The sequence below is a fragment of the Doryrhamphus excisus genome, linkage group LG2 (assembly GCF_037039965.1).
Source record: "Doryrhamphus excisus strain RoL-2023G ecotype Guam linkage group LG2, RoL_Dexc_Guam_v1.1, whole genome shotgun sequence".
Classification (NCBI taxonomy): Eukaryota; Metazoa; Chordata; class Actinopteri; order Syngnathiformes; family Syngnathidae; genus Doryrhamphus; species Doryrhamphus excisus.
Genome location: NC_136358.1, coordinates 26,873,484 through 26,898,215, shown reverse-complemented (window position 1 = coordinate 26,898,215; position 24,732 = coordinate 26,873,484). Strand labels below are relative to the sequence as shown.

Genomic DNA, 24,732 nt, shown 5'->3' with positions numbered 1-24,732 from the left:
TTACAGCAAAAGAAATTAAACATTTTAATCTGTCAACGGCATTTCACACTTTGTGAACACATTACTTGGTCGTGTGGAAGAGTCACAAGGGCAAACGCAAAAACACGTTAAAATGCTAAACCATTGGGAAACTTGGGACTGTCCAATCTGTACTTCCGGATCGGATTCAGGATCCGAGCAACCAGACAATAAAACAGACATTTTTCACAGAAAGCACGAATATGAAAGAAATACAACTGAATAGGTGCAGATTCTGGAAGATCTAGAAAGTTTTCTGTGCGGGTTATCATGTGTAGTTGCTCTACATTATTATTATACATTATTTTCCAGCCTTTATTGTGGTTTATTAAGGTTTACGGTGATGCTGTAAAATTGAACGAGAGAATGATAGTTGTAGCATCATATAAAGGGAATGTCGTTTGTTTTTACACATAAACAAAAAGAAAGTGAATCAAACCTCAGAGGTCTTAGCTATGGCGGTATATAGGGTCAGCTTAAGAGTTTAGAATGAGCTGAGACTTGCAAGAGTGGCCAGTGAAATTCCACCGTCAATAGGGGCTTTTTCCCTCAGCATGGTGCACCACAATCCTCCACAGACCCTGCACTGAATGGCTGTATTTGCCCAGACGGGAAGAGGCCGAGGGGGAGGGATGTTTCAAGTATGTGGTGCACTGCTTTAATTTGAAAGTTCCCCATCTGGAGAGAGTATCAGAATTATGTATCATAATGGAGTGGTTGGTCACACAACTTGAAAAAATCAACAACTTTTACATGTATAAAATGAGCAAATGCATTAAAATATGAAGGAGTTGTGTGTGCTATTAATGAGAGCCACTTGAGTTTATTATACAAGCGAGGTGCGCCCTCTTGTGGCAGACTAGAATATGCATGCATCCTTACAGTGTTTTTACTTTTGTTGGAGTTTTAATATTAATTTGCCACGTTATCATACTGAGATCAGGTTTATATCTGGGGAAATTTTGTCTAATTCAAAATAGAAAAAAAAGGTTTAACATTTTGCAGCTACTGTAATGTTAATTTTTTATGTTATCTGTGATGGAAATCTTATATTTCACTTTTAAACCTACTGATTTGAACAAATAGAGTATTTACAATATACATGAAGAGTTAATCAGACTGATTTTGTAGAAGACGAAACTATACTGCCCCGCTTGACTTTGTGGTTTGTTCCCTTTCAGGCCTTAGTACCCTTTTTATGTGCCCTTATTTTGGTATTACTTCCGTTTCTGCTCCGTTCTGTGTTTCCTTGCTTTACATTTCTGTTCTCTCACACCTGCTGCTAATTGTAGTTATGCTTCCATTTACTTCAGGTGCGCAGAATATTAGCATTTGTCGTTAAACTGCTAATGCTAAAGTAGCTGCTAAATTTGTTGGTATCCCGCCTTGGCATAGTAGCATTTATTAATAAAGTACATATTTTACCTGCAGTCGGGCCTCATTGCATCCTGGGGTCGACGCCACAAAGCGACAGATTGTTTGTTATGTGGCCATTTGGTCGTGGCTAGAGACCTCCAATGCCGTTTCCACGTCAACAACTTCTGAATACCTCCTTGAAACTGATGAAAGTGTTGATAACATTTGCATAATATTTGCATAACATTTACATAACTCTGCTTCTGTCCTCGCCAGGTTGTGATGTATTTAAACGACGAAGCAAAGATGATTTTGAAATATCCGACTCACTGCTAGTCTGTGAATGTATCTACACTGCGTTCTGGCTGCTGATTGGATGATCAAGAGACGGTTGAAATAGCCATTTGTAAATACTATTTTCATATACTGAGATTTGGATTGGTGAAACGAACTACAAATCAGGGTGTCAAATCCAATTTTTGCAGATAAATTGTAATGGATTAGCAGTATTTATTATGATAATATACTATTCGGTAAAATGTATTTTTTGTCTGATTTTGTCACGTTATCATGCTGAGATGAATGACTTTTGGTGAAATTATGTCCAAATCATACAAGTTGTCATAAATTTTCTGAATTTAGAATTATATTAGGTAAATGTATATTATTCTAGCCATGTTATTATAAAAATATTTTTTTGTGTTTGAAATTAAGTCCAAATCAAGATAACTTATAAAATTGCTGGTATTTAAAATGATAGTAAGGCAAGAAGTACATTTTTAAGACTATTTTGCCATGTTATCTTCTTTAGATTTATTTTTATTTAGTTTATTTTTTGGTAACATTTAATCCTAATCAATGTGGCCAAAAAACAAATAACAAATATAAAGTATTAAAGATTATGTTTGGTAGGTCTTTTTTTATATTATGAAGAATTACTATAAGTAAAACTTTCCATACATTGTTCTTAATAATTCTGATATTTAATTTGTAAAAGACAAACACCCAGGATAAGAGGCCTGGGGGACAAGCTGGAATACGTTACAAAGTGTTGACACGGGCAGGGTGATATATAGAACATATAGAAGGGTTGCTCCTGCAGTTGGGATATATCACATTAACACAAGATGGTGTTCTATCAAATCCACAGTCAGGAACAACAAAAAAAACAAAATAGGAAGCCTATGTTTAAAGTGTATTGCACATACAGATAAAATGCATATTCAAGTTTACAGAATAATAATAATAATGCAGACAAGCTGCGAGGCTGAATAGGAGGACAAAATTAGAAAAGAAAGTCATGATGCGGTGAGGTGTGGCTGTGATTGTGCTATTTAAAAACATGGAAGTGGTGGATATTTCATGATGTTGCATGCGTACAGCAAAAATAACAAAAGTGACTGCAGCACTTGGATTGCACTGACTGATTGTTGAAGTGTGGAGCTACAGGTTTTTTTTTCCAGCTTGAAGAATTGACCTGATAGCTATTTAATAGCAATAAAGCTCTTCATTTATTTTTTTTGCTAACAGCTAGCAAACGAGGGAGAAGTGGTTACAAACGGTTCTGCCTTCCAGGCGTGTCGCTTTAAGAAGGCATACCACTGTCATCTGCAAACAGGAAGTACAACTCAAGCGTTTCATTTGTCTGCGATCCCTATTCTGATTCTATGTGTGCATTTAACATATTTTCAGCAGAGGCGCTGTTGTTTCAGACTCAACTTGATTGTGGTCTAAAGCAGTGATTCTAAACTGGTGGGTCGTGGGCCTTTGTCGAACCATGAATGCACCTTGTGTTATTGTCTGTGATTGACTTGTTACGCCGCCATGAGGTGTGTGCCCCATTTATGGGCAACTTTGTCAAGCAAAGGATCATGCGTCCTACACATAGCTGCGGATAACCACTTTCATAACCAAACACCTCCTGAGACTGAAACAGGAGTTCAGAACATTCAAAGATTCTCCCATCCCATTAATAAAATCAACAAATTAATAGTTCATATTTACCATAACCGAAGCAAGACATTTAGTCAAATGCCCATCCCTAGTTGGATCTAATGCGTATATAAAACATTCCCATAAGGCTTCTGTGTACCAGTTAAGGACATGAAAGACTCTCCACTCAGCCACACTGGAGATTGCCATTAGTAAAGGGATTCATTTCTAGACTGGTTGAGAGAAAAACAACTAAAGTGAGACTTAGTAGCATCAGCAGCTGACGTCGCAGCCGATAACACTGCATTTGGGTAGGAATTCTTAATTTCCTGAATAAGCTACTGCTGTTCCTGAATAAGATATGCAATAATGTGAAGGTAATTATAAACTGCTGTCCACACATCCGCATACAAACGCACAATGATTTCATAACAAGAAATCACCACAAAGGCAGCATAGCTTAGACTGATCTAATAGGCAGGGTTCGCCTAGCAATGAAACAAGCATCTTTCTGAACCCTTACTGAGTTGTCTTGTAGAAGCACACCACTACTACAAGGAAGAATCTTCAAATGTGCAAAAAAAAAAAAAAAAAATGCGCCATGAGTATTATTTCCACAATAATGAAAGAAAATGTTGAAGAGATTGTGCCGTTCCCTTGCAAAGGAAAATGATTGCTGTGTCAATACGTAGATGTCCACAAAAACACTTCCTTGTGTTTTCCATTGGCACCGGGAGAGTTCCGATAAAAGGGCAGATGCATGAGTAGTGGCTTGAATCCATTTCAGAATAAAATGTCTCCCTTAGTGTAGCTTGGTACTGCTAGAGTCAGCTTCTGTGTCCTCTCTGACCCAGCTATTCCGATGCAGGGGTGCTGCTGGCAGGAGAGGTCTGGGGGAGACCCTGAGAGTTGACAATGACCTGTATGACAAAGTCCTTCTGGATCTTTGTGTCTTGCAGTCGCGTCTTGTCCGTGAGGAGTTTGCCTGAGAAGAACCAACGCTGGTGGGTGGCATCTATGTCCTCCTGGGCCTGCAGCTGCTTCTTCAGCTGACCGATAGTGTCCATCATGCTGGTGCTGAGGCGAAGGTCTTTCCCTGTGGAGAGGCGGACCTGCAGCCGACAGGGAGTGGTAAATGAAAATAATAAATAATCCCACTTCCAGGATGACCGGGCTGCAATGGATGTCGGGTGGGCAACATGTCACATTGTAAATATATACGACGACAATTCAAATAACACAGGTTGCACAAAACCGTGTTAACTAAAATCTACTTTTTATTCCGTTACAGTATGAAGACCCTCTAGAAATATGCATGTTCATGTGTCTGTAGCTTTAATGCTAATGAGTTTGTGTACGTCCACACCTGTCTCTTAACCTGTGTTAAAACGTGAAATGATTTCTCGTTCAGAAAAAAAAACTGTCTCCACTAGGACATGGGACGATAATAAATTAATTAAATCACACAATGAATGCAAATGAAATCCATTACTTTGCTGGCCTCAATATGTCGCCATGTGAATGCATGTCTGTTGTCCTGGCCTCCGGCCTCCAAACAGCCAGGAAAAGAGAGTTTACTCTTACTCTATTACTCTAAACAAATCATGAAAAGGTCAATTTTGCATAATAGACCTTAAAGTCAGTGAAAATAGTCAAATTCAGGCTGTCTCAGTGGACATCATACTGAATTTAAAAAAATAAAAGGACTGCAGTTCTTTCAACAACTGTGTCAGCCGTCATGCTGAATGAATGTTCTAATCCGCAACAATAAAAACCAAACAAAAATGCAGGGAGAGGTGCAGCCTTTGCAGGGCAGGACACTACATGCAGCCCGTCTCGCCTTAGTGGAGGTAAGCGCTTTAATTAAAACAAAAATAATACATTGCAGGAATCTGTCATTTAGAAATGTACTTCTCTACCTTCAGCTGAAATTCTTTCTTGGGTGCTGCAGGGAGATGGGGACTGTCGCTGTTGTCCTCGTCGCTGCGCTCTGAGATGAGGTTGACAGGCGGAGCAAGGCAATAAACGGGCAGCTGGTAGCGATTGCCCAGTTCATCGTAACACTCAGTCAGAGTACCTGGGAAAAATGACCGTTATCCAAGTTTGAGTTTTAAGCCAGTTGTGCATTTTGCCGTGTCGTGCTCACCGTGCGGCAGGGTGATATTGGCACCATCGACTATTGCTTGGGCCAGCTCATGATCATTACACTCCAGAGCAACAGCTGCAGCTTTCAATGCATCCCAGATCTCCTTGCGGCCCTCAAAAGCGGGCGCGGTGTCCCAAAACTCATCCCGCTTGCTGCGCAACTGGCCCTCGGTCATCGGATAGTCACTCTTCCACTTGGGTCGATCTTTCTTTAGCGGCTCATTTCGTCCTGTCAACATTGAGAACAACAAAAGAAAAGAAAACAAATATAAAAGAAATACATAAATATTTTTATAATTTTGTTTTGATATTTTGCCACAAAAACACTAGTAAGTTTCAAAGCAGTTAGGTTGGAACATTGTTAAAGGATTGCAATGCCTTTGTTTTGCTACAAAATGATAATACATCCTGATAAGAACAGCTACAAGCAAGCAAACTGTAGGAAATAATAATAACGCTAGAGAACACACGTCACGTGCATGTAAAGGTTATTTCTTAATAAGATATTCTCTAAAAAAAAAAATAAATCATCCTTTGTTTTGTCATCCCTGACACGTGATAGCAACAGACAAGACAACATCCTGCACAACTTCAACAATTCTGGACACGATTCAGAGTTTGCCGTATGCGTGCAGGCACATGTTATCTTGGTGACTTTACTTCTGTTTCCCATCATTAAATATTAACACAAAGCACTTATCTAAGTAGAGGGAGTGTGGCACACGCTTGCTCGGACACACATTTTTGGAAGCTTCCAATCAAGGAACAGCCACCTCCTTTGCAACGTCTTCCTTACGGAAATGTGCATCAGCCGCACTTGGCTGATCATCGTAGCACAGAAATAATCAGGGTGCCAGGGGACGAAGACGAAGAGTAAAAAAAAAATGGCATCCAAAAGGTCACCTTTCTTTCAAAGTAATTATTTATGGTGTAAGCGGCTCAGGGAGGGGGACATGGTGACATGGTGTCATGGTGTCATGGTGTAGGATTAGTGGACAGAGCTTCCTGACAAGGACTCAATGACAATTCTTCATGTATAATACATACGTGTGACGCAGACCTCCAGTGGAATACGTGTAAATAATTAGGTCAAAAGGGTGTTTTAATGAGAAGTGGGCAGATACTCCAATTTCTAGTAGTAAGTTCCCCAGAACCTGTAGGAATTGATCAACCTCCATTTCTGGCCTTTTTGTATCATTCTGAAGAACATTCTGTTTCAGTTTTGTGGAACCTTACTGTGGAAAAAGTAATCAACCTATTAATCGATTATTAAAATAATTCTTACTTGCAGCCCTACAAGATACACACAGCTCTGTCCTGGCTGCTCAGCGCAACACAACAATATGGTGACACTTAAGTTTTCGGTTTTTTTTTCCCCCTGTCAGCGGTTGCCAGAGTGAGTCAACTGCATGTTTGATTTGGCTTAGTTTTTACTCCGGCTGCCCTTCCTGACGAAACCCTCCCATTTATCCTGGACATCAATGGCTGGGTGTTGAGGCCCTGGCCAGGAATCAAAGCTGTGCTGTCTGCATGAAAGGAAGCAGTGTGTACCATTACACCACCAGGGCATGACAATAGTGAAATAATTCATAATAATATGCCACCCCGCAGTTAAGGAATGCAGCCACACAACAGCTTGGACACTTACGCAAATTAGCCACTTGGATGGCTGCCCTGTGCACACATCTAGCTTCAGGCTGCTCTTTAAAAAATAACAATAACAACACAACAAGACAAACAGAAAACACACTGCCATGTATGAAAAGTTTCCTGTCCCCAAACACCTCTGCATTCATTGCACATCAAATGTATAATTAATGAGAGTAAACCTATTGCTACACAACAACACAAGTTTAAAATACTCAAATGATACTTAAAACATTACCTGTACATTACTAAGAAGTTTTACGATGGTGACAGTTTGACTCTGGAACATATAATAATAAATATGATATAATAAATAATTGTATTACCATTATATCCCAATTTATTCCACAGGACCTGAGGTACACCAGTGTCCCTCAATGGATTATGGGATACCTTTGTGATTCCATTCTATATCAAAGTAAATAGACAGCAGCAACAACACAACACTTTGCACATTTAAGAAGAAATAGATATAGACTAGTTTCCTTACAAATGTTGCTTATCTTGTCACCGCGACAGTTCAAGCTTCTGCAACTATACTGATAAAGAGAAGCTCACAACTTAGCCTAACCAAGCCTATTGTAATACATGGGATGTTGGTCTTATTCCATATGTCTCGGTATTCGTACACTGCCTGCTACCCAAACAAAGCATCCAGGCGTTGGTGACGCAATTGATCCTTTTGGAACCGATTTTGTCACCAGGACAAATTATGCTGCCATGCATAAAGTCGCACCTCAAATGGATGCTGTATGTGACTTGTCAATTGCTGACAACCCACATAGAGTCATGAGACTTCCCTACTTTTCAATGGCAGATTGTTTTAGTAGAGGATCTAAACAATAAAAAGTCAAAGTTCCTGGAGATGTACTGCATATGCATGTTTTTTCTGACGACTTTTACTATCTGTTCTGAGCAACAGATATTTTATTATTATTATTTTTGGCTGATTCTCCACTCCACTCTTCAATTGTATTGTTGTCTGGGTACTGTGCAGCCATTCAGAAAGCCCGCTATTTTTGTTGAGTCTGGCTCTTGTGTTTAGTCTGGCTATTAGTCTAATATTTACTCTTGTTAAGTGCTGGTGCAGCCATACAAAGACACAAACATAATTGTCTCAGTGATGGCTGTATCAAACATTTACATTGTTATCACTAATAATTGTGTTTTATTATAGATTTGTGAACCAATTTAAGTAGTTTCCAAGCTTTGTTTGTACTTTCTCGCATTAAAATTATGGTCAACAAAATTGTGCCTTGATTGCTGATGGATTAGAAATTAAAACAACTTCTGTGTATATTCTGTCTATGTGTGCCCTGGAATGGACCAGGCTGACCCAAAGACAGCTGGGATAGGCTCCAGCATACCCCCATGACCCTAGTCATACCCTAGGATAAACGGCATAGATGGATGAATGGTTATGCAATTGTTTTTTTTGTCATTCCACGTACATACAGTAAATAAATATGCTTTATATTTTAACATGATGTGTACTTATCTGTTCTCTTCTACTCGGTTGGTGTTTTCTGGTACTTGACACGTGGCTACCTAACTGTTGAGGACTCTGTCCACTTTGTGGTCTGCCTGTTAGCTCTAGGCATGAAAGAGCCTACTCAAGTATACTTAGTGCAAAATGTGGGATATGCTGTAGACTGATGGTGGCTTGACTTAGCAATTCCAAAATCACCAAACACCGAAAGCGACCTGACTCAGTAACTTGATGCAAACTAATTCCAAGTCGTCACTTGAGATGCATAATCCCATTTGACGATGAATAGCATTTGTCATTAGTGTGTGAGCGCGTCACTCCTTACCTCCCCGGCCACCGTTCCTGGAGGAGCCTCTTCTCTGTGTGTTGTCCCATCTTTCCCAGTATCTTCCCACACATCCTCCCATGGTTAGCGGGGATTTAGTGTGCTTTCACGCGTCCTACTAGCTCAGCAGGGTGTCCATCGTAGTCTCTAGCCCAAGGAGGAGGATGGGCGGCGGGTACAATTTTGCAAGCGACAGGTCATGAATGGCTGCGTGTTACCTGGATCAAGTGTTGTGTTCAAACGCGATCAAGCAAGCGTCAAAACTCGTGGACCGCAGTAACTATGGTTCAAAGAGTTTGACGGCTCACCTAGCAAATCGTTTTCTTTAGTCTCAGGACATCTTTGACAAAATTGTTGCTCTTTGGCTGCTTGGTAAAGTCAGCCTAGTTGAGATGTTGTCAAGTCGACCAAGCACTTTTCCAAGCTAATCAGGTTAGCCAGTTAGCTTCCGCGGTAAGAAGCTCAAAACTTCGGAGCACTAGTGGTATTATCGAAACAAACCCAGTTTTTTAAGGGTGGTGACGAAGCCTGTTGTCTCTGACGACACCCTGAGACGGGTTCCTCTGTTAATTCTCCATTTAAACCCTTAAATATCGCTCAGCTCCATGCCAAAGGTTCCCCTACTCCCCTACTCCGCTGAACTTTTTCGCGCTTGCGCATTCGAGTACAAGCAGGTGTTGAGTTCACTCAAATCGGAATTAAAACTAACTATGAATGAACGATCGTATAAGGGACGCCATACTAAATAAACATATCATTGATCTATAATCTATGATCATATATTTACATTAAGCAATATAATGAATACATTTGACTTGAAAGAGCAACTTTTCTGATGATGACATTTCGAATGTATTTTATCCCTGAAGGCGTCACGTAAATGTTTTCATTTCAGCTTTTAAGAGCAGCCACTGTCATATTTAAACGCAATTCTTGCCTGGAAAAGAAATCTATTTAAAACATCAAAATGGATAGTTGAATACTATGTGATTTATATTTGTATTTGTTTAAACGTAACAATCGTGTCGCAATCCAACTTCCTGCACATGCGTGGTTGTCGTGCAGTGAGGGACAGGTAATGATGGCTAATGAAAGTGCTGTGCTGCTGTCTCTGGTGGAGGAATTTGTCTCAGGACTGCAGGACAGCAAAGCCAAAGACACAGCAGCAGGTGAATACGTTTTAGTTTAGTCTGACTTGACACTTTTCGTTAATATTTTGTGTTCACTGTGCCCTTAAGTGCGTGCAAACATGGCAGCATGCTGTTCAACTAGCTAACTTAGCACCACTGCATCCTGTTTGCTAACATGTTCTCACCACTCTTTTGTTCCCCTCGTACAGACACACACATATATATATGTATAATAGTTAGAAGTCAACCATTTAATCATACTGTCGTGGATATATATGTTTAAAATATGGTTGTTGCGTAGCGTGGCTAAATGTTAACCGCATGTTGCTTGCTAGCAGCCTGTACAACTTTGAGCTCAACAGCTGCATGCTTCCACCCAATCTTTGTATAACCATCAGTCATCATTTGAAACTATGTAGGTGCTGTCACGTTTACGTTTCAATTGTCCTGTTTTTTTAATGCAGGTGTCAAAAATGGGGATTTTACCATTCTGCAGCTTGTGGAAGCTTTGGGGTAAGCTGATAACAACATTTCATCCTATTCTTCGCTTGATTGAGTGCAATTACTTGTAATATAGTTTGTGAGATATTCATGTGAAAGTCAAGCTACTTGAATTTGCCAAATTAATCCTACTGTTGTTGTTTGTGGGTTTTAATTTGATTCATTTCTTGCTTTAGGCTGAGTCTGACCAGCACTCAGCCTCACACTCGAGCCAGAGGTGTCCAGCTGCTCTCGCAGGTCTTACAGGACTGCTATGGTGACCTCACAGAAAGAGAAGGTGCTCCTCTCCATTCAAAGTCAATAGTTCATTCATTCTGTTAGACCAGCAGTGTCCAAAGTGCATCCCGTCCTGAGGGACATTTGCGCCCTGTAGCTCTTTTTTTTTTTTTTTACTGGTCCACAGCTTCGACAGGCAAAACAAGGATCATATTTGACAATACAGTACACAAACAGTGTAGGGTCGCAGGGGTATGCTGGAGCCTATCCCAGCTGACCTCAGGTGAGAGGCGGTGTACACCCTGGACCGGTCGCCAGCCAAAACCCACGCAGGCACAGGGAGAACATGCAAACTCCACACAGAGATATTTTCTAATATTATTGTATGCAAAAGAAATATATATACATTCAGTATTTAATTGTATTCCAATATTGTGTGAGATAAAGGTATCCATCTGTGTCTCTACTCCTCAGTGGAAGTGCTTATAGTGTTTTATGAGAACCGGCTAAAAGACCATTACGTCACCACGTCGCCTGTTTTACAAGGCCTAAAAACACTGGTGAGTGTCCGGAATCACACAACTTCCACATTTCTATGAGTCGCCTGCATCTGTTTATATAAGGTTATGCAAAATAATTCTTTAAATATGAACCTAAAATATTTGTGATATTTTTTAAAATTACTTTTTTTTTTTTCACATGTTTTTGTCCTCCATCTTTTTACCCCCCAAGACAAAGTGTACGACATTACCTCCTGGCTCGGCTGTTTCCATATTGAAGTCTTTGTTTCAGGATGTTCATGTTCAGGTGATTTTTTTTTTAATTGTTGATTATAATTACTGTTTATACAGTTACTCTGTATGCATATATTGTTTCGTATACTAGATATCTTTGGATGAAAATGTATTATGCATTTACTTATATACAATACCCCTATATTTGCTCATGTTGTTCTTTGTATCCCCCCAGTCGTTGCTACTGGCAGATAGAGCGTGCGTCTACAACATGCTCATCAATGTCATGGAAAGTAGAGAGGCTGGTAAGTGTTTTGTTGCATTGTTAAATAGAAGACAGAAACCAAAAAAAAAATGTCTGTTATTTGTGTCCACAGAACTTAAGAGTTTGGGAGCAGATTTTGTGTTTGGTTTTGTGCAGTCAATGGATGGAGAAAGGGATCCTCGCAACCTCCTTTTAGCCTTTCAGATTGCCAAGAACATCATCCACAAAGGCTACAACTTAGGTGGGAGTGATGCTAAATATTCATTCATGAAAGTACTGATATTTAGAGGCAGATGTGCAGCATCATGTTCATTTCCTCTGATGCTGCAGGTAAATTCACAGAGGAGATGTTTGAAGTGACGTCCTGCTATTTCCCAATTGACTTCAATCCGGTAAGTTCAGCTGCAGGATTTTTGTGTCGATACGATCCAAAATAAATACAGGGCCAGTATCGCTAATACATTTTACTTTGACTGATGACTGAATGATTTTGTGTTTTATTTTTATTTTTTCAACCCAAATAAAACAAGTGTCTTGTTTACGCATTTTCATGATTTACTCGCATGACAGCATATAACAGCTTGTCCATCTCATGTCGTTTTTCTCAGCCACCCGATGACCCACACGGTATCAGCAGAGAGGAACTGATCCAGGCGTTAAGAGATGTCCTGACTGGGACCCCTAAATTTGCTGAGGTTTGGCAGCCTTTTGCGTACTTCTCCATTTTCATATACATTACTGCAATTTTATTTTTGTATTTGTTTTACTTTTGTAGTTTCTGTTACCTCTCATCATTGAGAAGCTTGACTCGGACGTTCAGAACGCAAAACTGGACTCGCTTGAAACCCTGGTGAGAAATCAGACTTGCTCCAAGCGCATTATTATGAGAACCGCTCATAATAAATGTTGTGCTTTTAGACTGCTTGTGTGTCACGATATGAGCACACGGACCTAGCAGGGTTCCTCGATGGACTATGGACATCACTGCGTAGAGAGGTTTGTTTGAGATAAATATATTTAAAGTGACTAGTTATGGTACAAATACCACATACTTCCTCTCTCGTATTTGCTTTCCCTGCAGGTGTTTCAAACCTCGAGCGAAAGGATTGAGTCGGCGGGCCTCGCCGCTCTTACCGCCATCACTTCCTGTCTGTCTCGCTCGGTTCTCAACTCGGACTCCGATGACACCCTCGGCACCTTCCTTGAGATGGTTCTTAAAGGTGCACCTCCATGTTTTTATTTCCGCTATCCCTGAAGGTGTGATAGAAACTCTGACCGGCCAGTTCCGAATGCAAAATGCTAGTCAGATCCAAGACATTCTACTCTTATTTCTCTGATGCAAGTTTGGGAAACATTCTGCAACCTTTTTTATTTATTTGATTCTAGACTGCAATCATCATCTATGTGAGCCCGACCTGAAACTGGTGTGGCCCAGCGCCAAGCTGCTCCAGGCCGCCTGCAGCGCCTCCAACAGGGCGAGTCACATCATTACTGCAGCCGTCATGCCTGCGCTCATCAGTCAGTACAACAGCAGAACTGAGGTGAGATATTGTAAATGATGCGTAAAAGGACAGCATAGCGAGCGATCATGATGTTGTTGTTTTTTTTTTTTTGTCTGAGCAGTGTTCCCATAGACGCACATTGTTGGAGGTGATGCAACGCTTTGTTCAGTCTGTAAAAATCAGCCAGTCATCAGAGAATGGTTAGTGCACATCATCCCCCTAAAGCAATGATTCCCGACTCCTTCTCTATGAGAGATCATCAAGCATTCTAAAGTATATTGGTCTTTGACATTGCTATTAGAGGAGCGAGTTCTATCTGGCGTCTGTTCCTCGTTGTGCTGCGTGACCTTTTCTGCGCTGTCCGAGAGTAACAGCAGTCTGCAGGTCACCGCCGCATCCGTGCTCACCTCGCTTGCGCAACAAACGGGTGAGACGCCCTAAATTCTGAAACAATTTTCCCAAGTTTGCAGCTCTTTCTCACGAGGCAACACATTGTGTGCTATTCAAGGTTTGTTGTCAAACTCTCAAACTGAGATGGCCGTCGACCACCTGACCCGACTGCTGCTGTCAGATGAGGATGACAAAGTCAGGTTGGCTCCCACTCTTGCTCCCTTTTGTCCTGTTAATTCTTCCTACCATGTTCTCACTGCTGCTCGCCATGGTTTCCCCCCACCAGTCTTGCCGTGGTGGATTGTGCTGGAGGCTTGGCAGAAGTGCACCCAACCGTTTTCATCACCAATATGATTCCAACGATAAAGAAAGTGATGTTTTCTGGTAAGACAAAGGAGATATATAGAAAGCTAACTACAATTACGAAATATTAGGTCACTAGATAGAAAGCTAACTACAATCATAAAATAAGATATTAGGAGTTTCAGACCCCTGATTTATACTGTTTTTCCTTTCTTGTGCTCAGAACCAATGGAGCAAGATGGAGATTTTGTGCAACATTTCCATCCTGCGGTGCGTCAGTGCTGTTTGTCCATGCTCGCCGCAATGTCCACCCGGCCCAGTGTCGCTAAGGAAAGCACGCCTGTCCTCTTGGATGTGCTCCGTTCAGCACATTCTGGTAAAGCTGGTGTTTCAAATAAGGATTGGGAATGAAAATTTCCCTAAAAGTGAAGTTCCCCTTTCAACTGCATCAACCAGACTAGCTCATGTGTATGTAAAATATAAAATAAAAACTCTGCACATTGCCATATTGATTCGATTCAACACAATGAACTCTGCACTTACATTAAGTTTAAAAGAAAACAATCAAATTTCACATAAATAATAAAAGGTTTGACAGTACAAGCAATGAAATGAACGCAGATTTTCTAGTTATGGTATGGCTGATTATTCCTTTTGAGTAAAGTCTCTGCAGCAGACTGCCCAATTCTGATTTTTCTATATGGGACCCTTGGTGGAAAAGACTTTATTGTTCATTTCAACGACAAGTCCTCTTCAATTATCCTATTGCAGGCAAAGTTGGTTTCTCTACAGACGAGGCAGCGCTGACGTGCCGCAGCCTCCAGAGAATAGCTGAGCAGGTTGAAGACACCGAAGAGTCGGGGCGTTGCTTCCACGAAGATATCATCCCGCAACTGTTGTCACTCGCACTCCAGGCAGCACTTCAGGGTGAGAAAGCTAATGGCAAACTTAGTTTTTTTATTTGACGTCACAGCGACGTGGTGAATTTTTACACGGTGTGTTTTTAGGCGAAAGATCATCAGGTCACCACAGTCCTCTGGCGGATGAGGTGGTTCTGTCCGCCATGGTCGCTGTCATTGGTACAGCCTGCTCTCGGTTGCAACCCACGTTAGTACAAACACCATTTCACAAGCATAAATGCAATCATTGGACACTCACAAGATTTAATAATAATTGATATGATTTTTTTGAAGGACATGGGTTGTTAAATGTTTGTTTCCTGTTACACGTTAAATGTGATTTTCTGTTGTGGTGTCACGTTATTAGAATGGCGGGCCAGACGGCGGCAAGGTTTGTCTCTCTCTTCCTGGATGGTGACGTCTCCTTTTTGCCTGACAACTCCTTCCCTTCACACATCAAGCTGCTTGCAAATGTATGTACTTTTGTTTATCCCGACTTTTTTTATTTTTCATTAGGGTGGTGGGTGAGCTGGAGCCTGGACTATATAGAGGGGGGGGGTGTCCAAACCTTTTCAACTAAGGGCCTGTTTTATACACATCACTTGGCGCTTTCATTACAAAGATTCAAATACAGTATCTAAATCAGGGGTCTCAAACACGCGGCCCGCGGGCCAAATGTGGCCCACAGGACACTAGTTTGAGGCCCCCGCCTTTATATGAAAGTTTAATGTTAGTGCGGCCAGCGCAAGTTTGATATGGATGCTGTATGGTATCATGTACCCAGAAAAAATTATTACGTTTGATTAATGTTCATGTTAAAGGTTAAATAACTGTTAATAGTTATCCTCCCTATCCGTGTGGAAGTGGTAAGTTTTTGGCTATTTAAGTTTAAAGGAAATAACTTGAAGGCTACCGTTTAGGTCGCTAGCTCTCTAGTTTGCGAGTTAGCATGTGTCTCAAGACCCTGCAGTTGTGCAATATGTTGTAAATAAAAAGAGTATAAATGTGACTATAGTCGTGTTTTGTCATGTCTACAGGGCTCTAATAATGCTTTGTTCATTTTAATCTGAAAATAATAATTTGTCTACCCACCAACTATATGTGGTTTCTTAAGTTTTTATTATTTGCCGTTTTATTATTATTATTATTATATTTATTTATTACTGATTGATTGATTTTCTTTATTCTTGATCTTATTTTGTGTAGAAAAATAAAAATGAAGATATTTGAGAACAGTGGAATGTTTTATCAGCGCTTTTCTTGTAGAAAATTGGAACCAAAGCAAAATGTATAAATTTTTCTGTTTTTAATAAATGCCTCGCCCACACCCTAGCTCCAGTGGCCCCCAGTTAAATTGAGTTTGAGACCCCTGATCTAAATGTTGTATGTTTTTATAATACAGTAACTATACAGAATCACTGTTTTCTGTGTAACACTTTGTGTTATTGTGCGTTGTTGTCAGCAGCATCAGGACGACTCCTGGAGGCAGTCTCAGATGGTTTGTCTGCTGATGGGCTGTGTGTGTTCCTTACCTCGCGCCGTGAGTCTCAGCTCAGCCCTTTTCCTGTTATTTGCAACCTGGATTTTAGCACGTTTTAGCCTCACTCAGTTAGTGCGTCAAAGCCAGCCTGAAAACCGACCCCAAGCTCGGCTGCAAACATCATTTTTTCAAGTTGAATCAAAGAACTTTGTATTCAGGTGACGGTGCCCCAGATGGAGCGGCTGCTATCAGAGCTGGAGGACATGAGCTGTACCTCCAGCCACACGCTGTCTTACACCTCGGCTGCCAAGTGCTTTGCTGGGTTGGTCAACAAGATGCCTCAGGGTTAGTTACGTTGTTTTATACGGGTAAGATAAACACACAAAGTGTAAACTACGAGGCGTGTTATACCTCTTCAGGTGACTCTCTAGACAACCGACTTGACAAGACAACAGCCAGAATCTTCAGCGAGTTGAACTCTGTAGCTTCACGTGTGCGCACACAAGCGTTCACACTTCTGGTCTGGGTAAGGAACTCCATTTTAATGGCTTCTATTTTTGATCGGACATCTTGGTAAAGCTGCTTGGGTCTCCAGGTTAGCAAGGCTCTTCTTCTCCGCTACCACTCCACATGCACAGCCCTGACGGACAAGGTAGATACGCTTGTAGATACCAGCGTAAACACACAATTATTTGAGATTGTGGGCGTGGTCGCTGATTTATTTTCATATTTCCATCAGCTCTTCTCACTGCTGGATGATGCCGACCTCGGCCCTGCCGCCGCAGATGGATTCTCCTTGCTGATGAGCGACACGGCGGACGTTCTTACTCGTAGTTGTCACGCGGATGTGCGCATCTTGTATCGCCAGCGCTTCTTCAGTGAGAACTCGTCCAAATTGGTCCAGGGTTTCAACGTGGCTCCTGAAGGTATTCCGTTAGTCGTAGGCATACGCCATCTTTCATCCCACTGGATCTCAAACGGGGGCCCTATTAAAAGTATTAAAACACCTCCAACAAGGTTTTATGCTTTTATATTCCTGCTCTAACAGGTATATGACATAACATGTATTTTGCAATAAATTCTGGAAGCCTTTACTTACCTCATCAAAATATTTTCTCCTCCAGAAAAGAAACCCAACTACTTGAAGGCTCTGTCCAACATCGTCAACAAACTACCCAAACTGGTTCAAGTGACTGAGTTACCCGCGGTGGGTCAAGAGAACCCCTTCATGGTTCGGTCCTGCTAGCGTTCCTGATTCTAAGGTATTATGTTTTATTTGTGTCCAGCTACTGTCATTGCTGCTGGAGGCCTTGACGTGTCCTGACTGGGGCGTCCAGCTGTCCACTCTGACCTGTCTGGAGCCGGTCCTTGCTGACCCGCCACCAGCGCTCATCCAACAGCTGGAAGCGTTATTCAACAGGCTGCTGGCACTCACGTCCAGTCCTGCTATGGTTAGTGGAAATACTTCATCACAACAGTATCAATCAAATACTAATACTACCATATTGTTTCCACATCTATGATGTATATCATCTTGCAGAGTGTGAGGATCTCCTCCCTGCGGTGCATTCATGCCCTTTCCTGCTTCCCTGAACATGAAGTAAGTCCAAGATCTTATAGCAGGAAGAGGGTTTTGTGTTAGTCGAGGAAATGCATCCTGTTTACATGAGGAGCAAGACTCCAAAAGCAGCTGCAGCTGCAATATATTTTTTTTAGTCCTGTTTGCCCATACCGGAGTTTGAGAAGATGCAGCGGGAATAGACTGGAATAGTTATAGTTGCAATTAATTGGGATTATGAGGGATTATTATGAGTTAACTATTAACTATTGTGATGAAACATTGTATTTGATTGACAGCCTTAAGTGTGAAACATATCAATAGTCGAGAGTTGGTGTGTTGCCCATAGCAGGACTTTTGAAGCGTGGCTTTTGAACTTCCACTGTAGGTGTTGCCGTTTAGAGCCCGAGTGCTGCGGGCCTTAGCCAAACCTCTGGACGACAAGAAGAGACTGGTGAGAAAGGAGGCGGTCCTGGCGCGATCCGAGTGGTGAGATTCAAACGCATTCTGTAAAATGGTCAATTCCAACTCTTGTCTGTCTGCTTTTTTTTTTTTTTTTTTTGCATTTTGACTTGTAAAAAGTTGAAATGTTGGAAAATGTGAAATGCAGGAATAATTTGTGCTCAATTATTCAGTAAACATGATAACTATACCGCCAGAAAATAAACTGGAAATGCAACATAAGAGGAGACGTATTGGCGTCATTAACACATGTATGATACACTTTATGTTCTTTATAGGTTTCTTCTTGGAAGCCCTGGAGGAAGATGATTGTTTTTGTGGCTGTTTTTAAATATTTCAAAGAAGTCTACCTTCCACTTGCCAAGAGTAAAGAGGACCCCATTGAAGTGTATGCAGTACCATTCATTCCCTCCACCATTGGCCATCTATTGAAAATGACTGCTTATATCTTCATAAACGTGTGAATGCCAGTATTCACACTAATAGTAAATCATCCATCCAGTATGTTTAACAATACACACATTATAGTATTACTTTGAATGGTTCAGCAGAAGGAAGTCATTTAAAATAATGAAAGTGTTTGTAATTATATGTAAAGCATTTTGTCATGTTGAATTATGCAGAAAACGCACAACATAGTAATATCAAAGATGTGTTTTTATTAAAAAGGACAGTGATTTAACAGAGCGCAGCTCTTTTGTTTGGGCTTTGTATCACTCAGTTACACGACTACATCTCACAGGCATCGACATGTATTTGGCACAAGGACGCCACATAAAATATCCGCACGTATATCATCATCACTGTGAGCGGATACACCCACCCATTTAAATAAAAACAAAAGTCTCACTGAATTAGGATGATTTCATGACCTTGTTCTCAATAAAGTGACACGTGTGCCTATGTTGTCAGTGGAGTGGTGATGGGCTGATGCTGGTGACATTTCTCTATAATAAAAAAAACAATGCGTGAACTAGGATGTCATAATAACAAACAATATTTGTCTGTGAACTATTGGAATGACTTGGGCACATAGATGGTCCAAGTCTTTCAGGACATGAATGCACAGTAAGTCATTATTTTTATCTCAAAATTATGCGTCCCTCATTGGAAAAAGTTTGGACACCCCTGGTGTAGCACCTTTTATAATGCAATGACTGCAAGCCCAGACATACACTACACGTGTTCTACCTTCTACCTATCGGAAAAGGACCGTTGGATTCATTGGGAGAACAATGCTGACCAGCAACACCCAAAAAAAAGATCCATCAAAACGATAGTGGGAACTGAGTGTGGTGTGGATGCGTGTTAGAAGACAAAGCGTGTCAAATGGCCATGGGGTGTCTTCTGGTGAAGGTGCAGTCCCACATGATGCCATCACCTTTGGGAAGATGGCCAGAGGGTAAAAGAACCCGTGTGAACCAGTGGCTGAAAAAAAACAAAAATTAATTACAACAGTGTTGCTTCTAGAAAACGTTTATGTAGTACTAGAATATTCATAATTACCTCTTATATATGGACTTGGAAAATGTAACACATTTATTACAGACTTTTAGTAAGTAAAAGAAAAAAATAATGCATAAATTAATAATTAAAATAGTCTTTTAGTTAGTAAAAGAAAAAATAATGCATAAATTAATTATTTTACATTTATTTGAAAATTCACCTCACATGATTTATCCTGTGTTCTCGCAATTTTTTTTACCCATCAAAATAATTTTTCACCATATCCACTTGCTTCAGGCAAGTCCAAAGTGCAGCAACTCTATTTTTTTTATTGACTTGAGGCACATAGAAATATTTTTTTCCCCAAAAGGCACAAAGTAAAGAAAAATAAGACAAAGTTTTGCCTTTGAAGTCTACAATCTTAGAATGACCGCCCATAAACCTGCAATGTGAAGCTTACATTCTCCCCACCTTGTTTTCTCCACGCCAAGGAGCAGCTTCCAATTCTCCAGCTTTCCACGATGATACGGATTTCTGAACACCTGAAATCCAAACATGAATACTCCACGGTCCGGTTCTGACTCGATGTACTGGTTTCTCTACCTTGCCCAGCTCCTTGAGTCTTTTGGTCTCTCTGCGGTTGATGTGGCGCTCCACACTGGTTTCCCCGCGGCTGATGAGCGTGGCGTGCCACAGGGTCAGCCCTCCCAGAGCCACCGCCACGGAGCTGCAGGGGGGATGTGGACAAAACACTTATACACTTCCACTCAGCAGCTACGTGGAGGAGTGGGTGCCGCTCACCTGGTCAGTACCCAGAGAAAGATGATGCACTTGTGGGCAGTCATCTCTGTGGATGTGTAGGGCGGGGGGGGCGTCTGATAGTAACTCTAAACGGCACAAAAGAAGGTTCACTCATATGTTATTCCAAACATTCAATTACAGTATTTTCCGTCTAAATCCCTAACTGATACTGCAATAAGTATAAAATAGATGAGATACATTAATCAGGATTTGTAGTGAAATTGTACCTAAAGTGTCTTCTGTGCTAATTGCAGCTCCTCCATCCAAACAAATAAACCTTCCGTCTCACCTCAACAGCATTGTAAGCCTCTAGAAACATGTCTTTGCTGCTGATGCTGCAGTAGATGCAGCCCAGAGTCATGTAGAGGCAGAAGGAGAAGAAGTAGCGATGGTTGAAATGGCCCACACAGTTGTTAAGCCAAGCTGGAGGCATGTTCAGTTCAACAAAACTGTTTAACAAAAGGAGGTATCAATAAATAAAAGGTTTTTGTTAAAAGGATACGACAGTGATGGTCCATCTTTAGAACACACCTGCCATGGAAGAAAAGACATTTTGGAATGATGATGTATGGAAGGATTCTAAGTCTACGTAGGGTCCCATTCCGTTTAGTTCTGTTTAGTCATTGTTGTGAAATTCACATAGTTTCCAATGTATTAGCCGCTACTTTTTTTTTTTGTAAACTTTGAACTCTGTGGCTTATACAGCGGTGCGGCTAATTTATGTCTCCTATACTTCAGAACTACTGCTAATTTTTTAAATACTAAGCCGCTCACAAGTCAATGAGGAAACAGTAGCGTACTCACGACGAGAATTGCAAGAGTTCATTACTCATAACGTGTCATCACTAACACTAATCTCATCACACAGCAACTTAACACTCAAAAGGTCTACCTAAGAAATATCCAAACATGTACCGATACAGGTTTAAAATGAAAAAAAAAAACTCTTAAAGTTTTCCCATAATGCATTGCATCTGAGTGACGCATTCATTGGTGCCAGATGGGGCGCTGCAATGACGTCAGCCTCCCCTCTAGGCTGGTGGAAATGATTACCCAAACTGGCATGGTGAGCTTACGTGTTGCAGATGCTACAGTGGTGCGTCCTGGCCGGTTTTGGATTGATACATTTCTTACAAACGGACACAGAAGGAATATGGAAATTGTCCTAGAAGATAGATCAACAGGAAAAAAAAATGAATGCAATGGGAGAGTTTTGATCAAATCAAGAGCATCATCACAGTACCTTGGGTGGGTGACCCGGAGACGTGGTGACGGCTTTGTAGTAATGGAAGACCACCATGATGAGAAGCCAGTGGCCACAAGAGATGTGCCAAAAGACCCAAGGCACAATGTAGGTGCTGAGGATCGTGGGAAGAACGAACAGGTAGACGATGACCACAACTGAGGTTGTCAGCAGGATGACCAGAGAGACAAACACCTAAGAGAGACAAGGTAGATGGTCCAATACAGCTTCATATAAAATCAACTATAAAGTTATGTGCGATATTAAGAGTTTTGTGTCCGTGTGCGGCACCGCATGTGTACTACATGTACAGTATGTGTATATTTTGCTTATATTCTTTTGGCATGGGTTGTATATTAAAGTAAACAGAGCGGTATCAGCAGGTATCGAGATCAGATCGACTTGACGACCTAGTTGATGATAGCTAACCTGACCTACCTGCACAATAGATTAGCTTTAGCACGGCGATCGTGTGGTTAGCGCACAGACCTCACAGCTAGGAGACTCAGGTTCAATTCCACCCTCGGCCATCTCTGTGTGGAATTTGCATGTTCTCCGGGTACTCCGGTTTCCTCCCACATTCCAAAAACATGCTAGGTTAATTGGCCACTCCAAATTGTCCATAGGTATGAATGTGAGTGTGAATGGTTGTTTGTCTATATGTGCCCTGTGATTGGCTGGACACCAGTCCAGGGTGTACCCCGCCTCTTGCCCAAAGACAGCTGGGATAGGCTCCAGCACCCCCGCGACCCTCGTGAGGAAAAAGCGGTAGAAAATGAATGAATGAATGTACAAAATGGGCTGCATGGCGGTCGTGTGGTTAGCACGCAGACCTCACAGCTAGGAGACCAGGGTTCAATTCCACCCTCAGCCATCTCTGTGTGGAGTTTGCATGTTCTCCGGGTTTCCTCCCACATTCCAAAATCATGCTAGGTTAATTGGCCACTCCAAATTGTCCATAGGTATGAATGTGAGTGTGAATGGTTGTTTGCCCTTTACATGTTTTCTATATGTGGCGTTCAGACACCCCTGCTATATTTGGATGTCAAGTACTCACCACTCCAAACCAGCGCGTCACATTGTCCACAATCCAGTACACGGGCTCAAAAACACAGTCGAGGAAAGTGTCCGAGTTGCTGAGGCTGTTGAAGTACAGCGATTTGAGCAGCAGTTTGCTGTAGCTCCACAGCTCCAGAACCCCGCTGCTTCTCCCACCTCGACCCCTTCTCTTCGGAGGGCACCATCGGCAACAACGCAGTGCTAGTCTCATGGCCCGGGAAAGCTGCCACCTCCAGCTGCTGCCCACACGCATACCACCACGTCCTCCTCGCCCGCACACCTTGCCTTCCGCAAACACACAAACACACAGACACACACACCAACAGTTAGAAGCACAGGCCGCGTAAAACAGCAGCTCTTCGTAATCAAACCGGACGACAAGCGAAGTTTCCATTGTGGCGTCTTCGGACGACGTAGGAATGACACAGGAGGCTTCTTCTAGAACTCGCAAAGCCAACTAGCTACCTGTCACCTGTCAGTCAAAGACAATTGGGACTTCCACTCAAACAAATCAACTAAATAATTCAAAAGGCCCAAAACTCCAAGTGGTAACCCAATCAGAGGGGAATGAAAGCCTTAAGAAGGTAACATTATATCAAGAGTAGGTATTGATTACATAGATAAGACTTTTTTTGTTCACCACTAATTACATGCGGCAAGTGAAAGTACTTGACCGTGTACAACTTTCATTGAAATATTAAGCTTTAATGAAGTATCTTTATTATTAATGTACACAATTTTGGATGCTTATTTTCACTGAAAAACTACATAAAGTCAGTAATGACAAAAAATACTTTATATGTGTTGTCGATGAGGTTAAATTATGACTTAATTTGTTTAATAAATGAATCCTGATTCGGAAGGGTGTCATTAAATTGACATGGCAACACATAGTAACTGAAATCGGATTGGGTTTTTAAAAAAATCTAACGTTCACATACATATAATAATAATAGACTGTTCATAATAAATTAATACATTTAACGGATCATAATGTACTTAATTTCACTTAGAAATGTTAGCGAACTCAGCGAAGGCTGCTAAATTCGCGATTTGGAACCCAGCCTACATCCTTCTTTTCATTGTGATGATTTCATGCACACGTAAGCTTCAAAACTAATTATTTAAATTGTAACATATATCAAACTAAACATTCACAACGATAGAATGCACCATTGTGATGAATAACTCATCTTGCCCTTAGGTCTGATGATAATTAATCTCTTAATCATTCACATGCGGTGTGAATGTTAGCAAAAAATGCTAGCTGCCTCCATACAACAATACACATCGCCTATTTTTACACATTCCGGTGTGTATACAGCCATTAATGCTGCCCCACGATACCTGGTCAGGTGAAATGGGTGGACAAGGTGACAACACCACGGTCACGTCATATTCCATGAAAACCCTGAGGAGCTCCACTTCCTAACAGTAATTTTTTACATCAGCACCAAAGACCACTGGTGATACGAAGATCGTCTTCCAGGTTGACGTCCCACTCATTCCAGTTTGGTACTAAGTAAATCATCACAAGCATACATCTATTTGAGTAACTTTAACGTCATTTTAAATGGAAATAAATTACTTGGTTGTAATTTCCAAGTCGTAATTTATTCGTCTTATTGCAATGAATAAAAATGTAACATAGTGACACCTCTTTTTTGGTTGTCGTTCATAACGTATCGCAAAGGCGATGCATTGTGGGATTTGAAGTTTGTCAATCAAACTCCAGTCAATTAAAAATAGATGGATCGCGCTCGCTGTGGATAATACAGATAAAAAAAGACCGTAGAAAATAAACGAATATTATAACAGCTAATATCTGACG

The 24,732-nt window shown here is 41.2% G+C and overlaps 3 protein-coding genes and 1 long non-coding RNA gene across 11 annotated transcripts in view; 1 reads left to right on the top strand and 3 right to left on the bottom strand.

Moving 5' to 3' along the window:
• Nucleotides 1-1,666, bottom strand: part of LOC144898116 (uncharacterized) — an 84,202-nt gene extending 82,536 nt beyond the window's left edge. The window contains exon 1 of the long non-coding RNA XR_013627007.1: nucleotides 1,444-1,666. This is a non-coding gene — a long non-coding RNA (uncharacterized LOC144898116). The remainder of the gene's footprint in view (nucleotides 1-1,443) is intronic.
• A 677-nt stretch (nucleotides 1,667-2,343) lies between these two features.
• ubtd1b (ubiquitin domain containing 1b) lies at nucleotides 2,344-9,557 on the bottom strand. 3 transcript variants are annotated; one of them, XM_058062580.2, is made up of 5 exons: nucleotides 9,131-9,557; nucleotides 8,913-9,059; nucleotides 5,453-5,680; nucleotides 5,226-5,383; nucleotides 2,344-4,418 (listed from the first exon to the last, which is right to left on the bottom strand). In XM_058062580.2, the coding sequence occupies exons 2-5, from the start codon at nucleotides 8,992-8,994 to the stop codon at nucleotides 4,161-4,163; spliced, it is 726 nt and encodes a 241-aa protein (XP_057918563.2). In that variant the 5' UTR covers nucleotides 8,995-9,059; nucleotides 9,131-9,557; the 3' UTR covers nucleotides 2,344-4,160. The 3 variants fall into 3 exon arrangements, with proteins under 3 accessions (XP_057918563.2, XP_078645145.1, XP_057918562.2); XM_078789019.1 differs by having other exon boundaries at nucleotides 8,913-9,130; nucleotides 9,221-9,557; XM_058062579.2 differs by having other exon boundaries at nucleotides 8,913-9,557.
• A 253-nt stretch (nucleotides 9,558-9,810) lies between these two features.
• Nucleotides 9,811-19,259, top strand: mms19 (MMS19 homolog, cytosolic iron-sulfur assembly component). Of its 5 annotated transcripts, none has more exons than XM_058062619.2 (31): nucleotides 9,814-10,081; nucleotides 10,507-10,555; nucleotides 10,720-10,820; nucleotides 11,234-11,319; nucleotides 11,492-11,566; nucleotides 11,729-11,798; nucleotides 11,871-11,999; nucleotides 12,089-12,150; nucleotides 12,367-12,453; nucleotides 12,534-12,608; nucleotides 12,677-12,754; nucleotides 12,840-12,978; nucleotides 13,145-13,299; nucleotides 13,382-13,460; nucleotides 13,562-13,687; nucleotides 13,769-13,850; nucleotides 13,937-14,034; nucleotides 14,177-14,329; nucleotides 14,725-14,880; nucleotides 14,961-15,060; nucleotides 15,220-15,325; nucleotides 16,318-16,392; nucleotides 16,551-16,677; nucleotides 16,752-16,858; nucleotides 16,928-16,984; nucleotides 17,072-17,258; nucleotides 17,457-17,539; nucleotides 17,619-17,783; nucleotides 17,873-17,932; nucleotides 18,279-18,379; nucleotides 18,631-19,256. In XM_058062619.2, the coding sequence occupies exons 1-31, from the start codon at nucleotides 9,991-9,993 to the stop codon at nucleotides 18,659-18,661; spliced, it is 3,090 nt and encodes a 1,029-aa protein (XP_057918602.2). In that variant the 5' UTR covers nucleotides 9,814-9,990; the 3' UTR covers nucleotides 18,662-19,256. The 5 variants fall into 5 exon arrangements, with proteins under 5 accessions (XP_078645137.1, XP_078645136.1, XP_078645135.1 ...); XM_058062617.2 differs by having other exon boundaries at nucleotides 16,315-16,392; XM_078789011.1 differs by having other exon boundaries at nucleotides 9,811-10,081; nucleotides 11,729-11,999; nucleotides 14,746-14,880; nucleotides 16,315-16,392; nucleotides 18,631-19,259.
• zdhhc16b (zDHHC palmitoyltransferase 16b) lies at nucleotides 18,992-24,388 on the bottom strand. 2 transcript variants are annotated; one of them, XM_058062632.2, is made up of 10 exons: nucleotides 24,249-24,388; nucleotides 22,900-23,186; nucleotides 21,843-22,037; nucleotides 21,676-21,764; nucleotides 21,102-21,130; nucleotides 20,889-21,022; nucleotides 20,600-20,685; nucleotides 20,402-20,525; nucleotides 20,270-20,340; nucleotides 18,992-19,780 (listed from the first exon to the last, which is right to left on the bottom strand). In XM_058062632.2, the coding sequence occupies exons 2-10, from the start codon at nucleotides 23,152-23,154 to the stop codon at nucleotides 19,678-19,680; spliced, it is 1,086 nt and encodes a 361-aa protein (XP_057918615.2). In that variant the 5' UTR covers nucleotides 23,155-23,186; nucleotides 24,249-24,388; the 3' UTR covers nucleotides 18,992-19,677. The 2 variants fall into 2 exon arrangements, with proteins under 2 accessions (XP_057918615.2, XP_057918614.2); XM_058062631.2 differs by having other exon boundaries at nucleotides 22,900-23,181; nucleotides 24,249-24,370.
• Nucleotides 24,389-24,732: the final 344 nt, after the last annotated feature.

Bases quoted from the DNA above. Each gene is read 5' to 3' on its own strand.
- ubtd1b (XM_058062579.2), bottom strand. From the start codon at position 8,994: ATGGGAGGATGTGTGGGAAGATACTGGGAAAGATGGGACAACACACAG. The intron at 5,681-8,912 runs GTAAGGAGTGAC...CAATGTTGACAG, and splicing joins CAGGAACGGTGGCCGGGGAG to GACGAAATGAGCCGCTAAAG. The intron at 5,384-5,452 runs GTGAGCACGACA...CATTTTTCCCAG, and splicing joins CAATATCACCCTGCCGCACG to GTACTCTGACTGAGTGTTAC.
- mms19 (XM_078789009.1), top strand. From the start codon at position 9,991: ATGATGGCTAATGAAAGTGCTGTGCTGCTGTCTCTGGTGGAGGAATTT. The intron at 12,755-12,839 runs GTTTGTTTGAGA...CTTTCCCTGCAG, and splicing joins GGACATCACTGCGTAGAGAG to GTGTTTCAAACCTCGAGCGA. The intron at 17,540-17,618 runs GTGGGTCAAGAG...ATTTGTGTCCAG, and splicing joins AAGTGACTGAGTTACCCGCG to CTACTGTCATTGCTGCTGGA.
- zdhhc16b (XM_058062631.2), bottom strand. From the start codon at position 24,305: ATGGAATATGACGTGACCGTGGTGTTGTCACCTTGTCCACCCATTTCA. The intron at 21,131-21,675 runs GTAAGCTCACCA...CTTCCATGGCAG, and splicing joins CACTGTAGCATCTGCAACAC to GTGTGTTCTAAAGATGGACC. The intron at 20,686-20,888 runs GTGAGACGGAAG...TGTGCCGTTTAG, and splicing joins AGGCTTACAATGCTGTTGAG to AGTTACTATCAGACGCCCCC.